The sequence below is a fragment of the Peromyscus leucopus genome, chromosome 4, assembly GCF_004664715.2.
Source record: "Peromyscus leucopus breed LL Stock chromosome 4, UCI_PerLeu_2.1, whole genome shotgun sequence".
Classification (NCBI taxonomy): domain Eukaryota; kingdom Metazoa; phylum Chordata; class Mammalia; order Rodentia; family Cricetidae; genus Peromyscus; species Peromyscus leucopus.
Genome location: NC_051066.1, coordinates 103,565,223 through 103,572,291, shown reverse-complemented (window position 1 = coordinate 103,572,291; position 7,069 = coordinate 103,565,223). Strand labels below are relative to the sequence as shown.

General features: G+C 55.2%; 1 protein-coding gene across 6 annotated transcripts in view; it reads left to right on the top strand.

The window, feature by feature from the left end:
• The first annotated feature begins 4,839 nt into the window (after positions 1 to 4,839).
• The window catches only part of Kcnip3 (potassium voltage-gated channel interacting protein 3), a 72,991-nt gene continuing 70,761 nt past the window's right edge, over positions 4,840 to 7,069 (top strand). The window contains exon 1 of one of the 6 annotated variants that reach the window (XM_028892742.2): positions 4,840 to 5,126. In XM_028892742.2, coding sequence (XP_028748575.1) covers positions 5,109 to 5,126 — 18 coding nt within the window. In that variant the 5' untranslated portion in view covers positions 4,840 to 5,108. Of the gene's footprint in view, positions 5,127 to 5,509; positions 5,665 to 7,069 lie in introns of those variants that run through there. The other 5 variants (XM_028892744.2, XM_028892745.2, XM_028892741.2 and 2 more) reach the window with 5 other exon arrangements.

Sequence of the window (7,069 nt, the reverse complement as noted above, 5' to 3'; positions counted from 1 at the left end):
TGTCAGAGTTGCTTATCTGATCTGTTATACATCTGAGCACGTTAAGCAAAGTTATTTTAAACTGAGTCTTTCGTGTAGATGGGAGCTCCTGGTGACCTGCTCCTGGTGGCTGTTGTGTTCCTTGTTTTTCTTAGTTTCGGCTTGCCTCTTCTATAGGGTCAGTTGAATATTGGTGCTCTGGTATCTGAAAATCTATCAGATAATAACTGGAGGCCTGGAATGGTATCATCTTCCATGAGGGTGCTGTGTCCATCTGGCAGTGGCTGAGGACTCAGCCGACAGAGACCAAATAACTCAGAGGTCCTGGAGAGTGGGTCTGTGCCAACTCTTCACCCCCTACAACGTGGAAGACTTGCCAGGCACCCCACTCTTGATGGGCGTGGCTTTTAACCAGATGTTACTTAAAGCTCTGCTCAGCATCTTCTGAAATTAGAACACAGCCTAGGATGGAAATAACCCCCCCTTTCCCACCATGCCTGGCTTTAAGTGATACTGGGATTTGAACCCAGGACTTCATGAGCTTTAAGCAACCATTCTATCAAATGAACCACATCTCCATTCCAGTTCTGTGGTTCTTTACTGGCCCATTTGCTCCCTGCAGCTTAAAGACATATCATTTCAAACACTGAAAAGGCACATACATCACACATTCTCTTTAATGAGTGGTGTCTAACTGGGAATTATCCTCGAGCTTAGCACCCAGAAACCTCATCACAGCCTCTTGGACACTGTTTAGAGAAGTAGTTCAGAGGCTATGGCTGTAATCACTGGTCATCGGGGATGAGGGTGCTGGTGGTTAAGAAACAGAAATAACTGTAGAGAAAAGCGGATGCCTGTTTTTCTGGTTTAAAATGCTGGGTGGTACCTGGCTGGAGCTGCTCCATATAGAAGCTGAACACACACACACACACACACACACACACACACACACACACACACACACACAGGCAGTTACTGTTGTTACCACAGCCACTGAGGAGGTCAAGTTGTTATCTGTGGTTGAGCCTAGTGAAGCCCCAGGAAACTACCTGGAAGCTTCAAGGTCATCTGAGTTAGATTCAGTTCCCCTGGTTCTGACCCTGGACATATTCTACTGAATTCTCTGCAGGTCTCCATCTCCTGTGGGAACCTGGGAGGGAGGCCCTGACTCCAGGGAGGTTTGAGTCAGATGTCCTTGATGTCCCTGTGGCAGGAGGGATGACAGATTGAGGGCCCTGCGAGTTCCGCTAGATCTCCACCTGGTTCCTCAGCACAGGACCCTGTGGCAGATTCTGCCAACGAAGCACCGTGTGGGTTAGGGCATCTGAGGTCGCGGGTGAGCCACTCTGGGCAGCTCAGGGGGTACAAAGCGAGGGCCACGTGGCTGGGGCTGGAGCAGAGGGAACAAACATTTATTCACTGAGTTAAGCGCTGTGTATTAGTCTAGAGCGAGGCGTGCCTTTAGTACTCGGTTTAGAAAAGGACAGCACAGAGATTGGGTGTGGGCAAGATCCACCCAGAGCGATCTCCCAAGGCTGGGGACACTCCAGTGCCCATCGGAATTCCCTGGGGCCAACCTGAGGTCCTGATCAAGGTTGATCATAGACAGTGTCGCTCTTCCCACTGTCCAAGGGCCAAAACCGTTTCCTTACCTCTGCAGGCCACGTACTGAGCGAGGAGGCTGGCAGCCAGCTGGAGGAAACAAAGCCGTTTCTCCTGGCAGCTAGTCCTTCCCTGCGTATCTCAGATACGCCATGTGGAGCACTTCACACTCTTCAGCCTCACAGACAATCATGAAGTTGTAGACCTGGGTGAGGACAGAGGCAGGGTGATGGGGAGCGAGACCGATCCCAGTCCTGACTGCTGGGTGATAGGGAATTTAGGGTGGAGGCAGCCAAGCCCTCATCTGCGTTGAGGGTACCAAGGGGTCAGGGCCGGTGGAGACTTGAGGGAGGTTAGCTAAGGCCGAGGGTGAGGTGAGAGGCCTTCCCTGCACTAAAGCCAGCGGAAGAGGCATCGACAAGACCAAGAGGGTCGGCAAGGTGACTCACTGGGTAAGGGAGCTTGCTGCCAAGCCTGGTGACTTGAATTTGCTCTCTAGGACCCACGTGGTTGGAGAACCAACTCCTACAAGTTACCCTTTGACTACCACATGTCTACTGTGGCCCGTGTCCCCTTCCCGATCCCTTCAAAAAAGAGAGCAAGTGGGGTGCATGGGGTTCCTGAGGTGTGGGGAATGTAGGGAACAGATGCTTCCTTCTCTCCTCCAAAGGGTCACTGCTGGCTGTGTAAATGGCAGAGCCGAGGGGAGGGTTGCTGGTCCAGATGAAGGCTCCTGTGGGAGCTGGCATGGGACCACAATGGTTGGCCTGTTCCAGGCCTGGCGAAGGAACAGGCTTCAGGCAAAAGCAGGTGCATCTGCCCCTGGGTGTTGGACGCTCCTCGTTAGTCGTGACCCCCCAACCACATAACAGCCCTGTGGAAGATCCGATGCGGTCGGAAGGAAGGTCGCCAACAATGGCTGGGTGTGAGTCTGTAGGGCATTGTCTAGATTCGTGATTGACGTGAGAGGGCCCAGCACGCTGGGGCAGTGCCAGCCCTGGACAGGTGGGCGTGGCTTGTATAAGAAAGCAGGCAGAGCAAGCCAGGAAGCCATGCTGGCTCTTCCTTGGTTTTCTGCTTCAGTGCCTGCCCTGACTTCCCTTCGTGATGAAGCATAAGCTGAAATAAACCCATTCCTCCCACAAGTTGCCTGTGGGCGTGGTGTGGTTGTTGACTACAGCAACAGAAAGCCAACTAGGAACTAGAACTCTAGGCCCTGGGGACCCTTGGAGCTGCCCACGACAGAAAGAGGACGAGCCGTAACCCCACCAAACCCAGAAAGACGCTGATCTGGAGGCTGACCACCCACCCTCCCTGGGAGCAGGCCTCCTGCCTTCGGAAGCTCAGTTTGACCCCAGGGACCTCCACTTCAGGGCAGGTGTGCCGACCCGAGTGAGCCAAAGGAGAGGCCCAGCTGTGCGGTGTGGCCTAAAGGGACCAAGAACTGCTTCTGTCCCCCTCCCAGGAAGTGTCCTGGGCCTGCCGGGTTCCCAGGTGGCTTGTGGCGAAAGAGATTTCAAGGATCTGAGGAAGAGCGTGGAAGTGACTCCAGGTGTTCGCTGTGGCAGGCTGGGTCCGCTTCAGAGATTTGCAGCATGGGAGGAAGGCTTTTCTAGGGCGACAGACATTTTTGGAGCTCTTGGGAGACTAGACCCACCTCTGCCCAGTGGGGTCTGAGAGATGTCCCTACCCGCTCTTCCCAGTCCCTCTGCAAGGCCCAGACACAGAAGGGTCCTGAGGGAAAGTTGTGAAGCTAGGTGCTCCTCAGAGCTAAGTCTGAGGGGCCCGGGGAGGAAAGAATTAAACCTGAGCCTGGTATGGAGAGGTCATGAGCAAGAACTGAGGATGGGTCGAAAGACTCCGGCCAAGGTTCTTGATCGTAGTCGTGTGTGTGAACCTCTCTTCTGGATAGGAGGAAAGGGCCCCGGCTGGCTGAAGTGGCCCATGGCTGTGTCTTCAAGTGTAATACCAAGAAGAAAACAGCCTCCTGAAACTTGGAGTCATCCCTCCCTCTTCCTCCTGCAAACTACCCCACCACCACACCTCCGGGCCCACCTGAAGAAGCCCTGCTAAAACCCATCAGCCCAAGTATTGCCAAACCACACTGGGCCTCCTTTGGCATCCTAAACCGATTTTGGGTCCAACGATTTTGGGTCCAAAGAATCTCTTCGGGAAAGTCAGCCCGTGTCCACGTGGCGGAGCAAGGCTGGGGTCCACTTGAGGAGGCTTGCCTTGGCTCTTTTTCATTCCTCCATCTTCCAGAGACCCTGGAAGGGCCCTGGCAATGTCTGGGGCACTGATTAAGTCCCTAAGAGAGTCCAAGGAAGAAAGAGGGTCAAGTCACTCCAGGTTCCTGGCAGGGCACAGACGCCTAGTGCCTGTGTTTTATGGGGGGCACCTGCTGGGTAGCGACTGTAGGAGGAGGTTGCTGGATCCATGGTAGGCCCAGGAGGGGAGGACTCTGTTCTAGGCTCGCTCTGCCACAGCCTGTCACTCCCAAGGAATGCATCTCAGAGGAGTGGAATTTTGCCAAGGGTACCAAGCAGAGACTTGTGCCTCTCCGGCGGGAGGTACAGACTTGGGCTGCTCAGAAGACCCTGCCTCCTCAGAGTGCCATGAGTAAGGCCTGGGCTGTGTAATAAGCAGTGTCCGAGTTGACCCCTGACTCTTGGACATATATAATGGGTGGGTAGAAAATTCTCCCAGAACTGGCTCTGAGTGGAAGGAACAGCCTGGATGGCTGATTTGTCAGGCAGGCGAAGACTCGGCTTTTCTGAGTGTTACCAGTGATGGTAAATGAACATAGACTGAGATAATGACCCTTCTCTCAGGAACCCACTTGTGACTCCAAGACCTCAATCTGCCCTTCCTCGGGGAAACTTGCCTAATGCCAGGAAGACAGCTGGGAAGACTGGCCCTGACCTGGAAGCCTCTGGTCCTTGCCGTCCCCTTTCCCAGAGAGCCCTCGGTCTGCTGCATCCTTTACCCAGACTGAAGTCCTGATGCACAGATGACAGAGCTGTCATCTCCCCTCTGGGGACAGGCTTCCTGCCTCTGGGGATCAACAGCCTCAGGGTTTTTGCCCCTGAGGGTCTGACAGCTGGAGCTAATTGGCTGACTCAATAAAAAGGGGGTGGGACGGGGTAGGGAGGGCAAGCTAGGGCTCCTAGGCCTTCTGGGAAGGAGGGGCTGGCGCAGGCTCTGTTTCCATGGGAACCACAGGCACAGGCAGGCTCCTCAGGGCGCCAAAAAGGGAAACTTGGCGCAGGTTTCGGCACCTGGCTCCTGGTGGATTTCCTCGGAGATGAAAAAATGCCCAAGAGCTTGTCTCCTGTAGGGCAGGAAGGAGCCTTCCCGGGGATGCGCAGGACCCTTGATCCCTTCTTCCATCCAAGAGATCTAGGGGAGGGTCCTGTGGCTGCCCAGAATCCCTGAATTTGGCCCCAGCCTCAGAGCCAGAGGACCGTAAAACTGGAGAAGCGTGAAGTGCTTGCTCCGGCTAGGAAGGTTTCCATGCTGCAAGGCCTATGAGGGATTTCACCGAGGTGACTACGGATGGGAGAGATCAGTAAGAAGTGGAAGGACCCCGGGAGTCACTTTAGTGATGTAATCCCAAGGGCTCCCCTCTTTGTCCTGGGCGGAGACTGGTGAGGGGGTAACCTCCCCGCTTCCCCTGTGACTAAGAAGGGTGGGAACGGACCATGCATTGGAGAGAGAGATGAGAGCCAGGAACAGACCCCTAACGCTAGACAGGGACGTTGAGAGGCTGAGAGGCCAGGATTCGGAGGCCTGGAGAAAAAGAAACTGGGGGGGTGGAGGGACAGGGGGAGGGAAGGAGGGAGGGAGGGGAGAGAAGAGGGAGGAGAGAAGAGGCAGAGAGGTGGAGCTAAGAACCGGGAGGGAAAGAGGGAGGGTGGAAGGAGTGGGCAGGGGGCGGGGGAGAAGCCTCCAGTGACAATTGCGTCTGGGTCCAAGCAAGCATGAGGCAGCTGCCAGCCCGACCAGGCAGTCTGGCTTGTTCGGGCTGCAAAGCGGGAAGGCTGGTGACTGTTCCCTTCAGCAGCGGAGATGCAGAGGGCCAAGGTAGGCGCTGAGGGGCTGGGGGCTTGCCTGGACCTGGGGGAATCTGGTGCTTGGGTGTTGCTCTTGACTAGGGAGTGTCTTGACACTGGCGCCTTTTTCCTTTGGTCCCTACTCCTGCTGACCCCAATAAGGGAAAGTCATGGTTGGGAGCATCCTGGCTGGGAGGCTGGAGTCCTGTGGCTGGCTCTTTTGGATGCAAGAAGCGCTGGGTGATTTAGGCAGAAGAGAAGCTTGAGGTTAGTTCCGTGACTGGTCCTGTTCAAGTAGGTCCCTGGAGGAGGAGCTAGGGTCGCTGACCCTGAACCTAGCTTCATAGTCCTTAACAAGACAGAGGAGCATGGAGAGGGGTGTCTTTGGGGGGAGGGTAGCCAATGAATGAAGCTTTCAAGGATTTCATTATCCTTCAGGTAGTAAATGAAGACCCCCTTCTTTTTAAAGTGGCGTGAGACACCACCCCCCCAATAAGGCCACAAGCAGCCATGGGGCTGTTGGGAGATTGAGAGAGAGGGGAGGCAAAGAGGCACCAGACACAGTTCATGAAATAGTTTCGAGGCGAGGGGAAGGATGGAGCCAAGAAAAATCAGCTGTGCCCCAACTTAGCGCTGACCCTCAGAGAGTCTGGCCTGGAGCCCAGCATGCTGCCCACAAGTCCAGGATGGTCTTGCTTAGGAGGAGGAAGGACCAGATCCAGGTCCAGTTGAACACCCCAAATAAGGACATCAAGGTCTTATAAGAAGGAATAGACATTGGCCTGGCATCTGGCAGTCTCTCCTCCCAAGAGATGGCTTCCTGCCCCCCACTCCCCATGAGGACACGCAGCCCAGAGAGGGGTGGGGACTAGTTTCAGGCAGTACCACCCCAGAGTCCAGGATACCATCCCTGTCCTGTCTGGTCCAATGCCCAGGATACCCAGAAGAGTGAGCAGATGAAACACAAAGCCCTTTGAGCCCCGGAGCAGGGCACCTTGAAAGGTACACTTCCTCTCTTGTCATACACGTCCCTAGCAACCTCTGGCCTGGCAGGGGAGAGGCGTCAACAGCCCTCTGCCCCAGACTCATGTGCACACTCAGATCACAAGCGTACTGCATGCAGCACGGGCTGTGTGCATCCACAAACACTGGTGCGAGCGCAGACCTCACAGACATGTAAGCACAGTCACGTATACCCGGTGACTGCCGCCCGCCCCCAGCGCCAGGCGGTGGGACCCTGTGTGTCCACAGACACAGGGATTTCTACAGCCTTGTGTACATAGATGTGCACACAGTTGGCTCTGTCTGCCAGCAGGGGGCAGCCCCCTTTCCTTACCCCTCTCTGGTGGCTCTTAATTTCCAGATGTCTCCTAACTACCAGAGTGAGTGGCAGAGTCAGTGGTCAGAGTCCCGCAGTCCATCTGGCCATTCTCTTG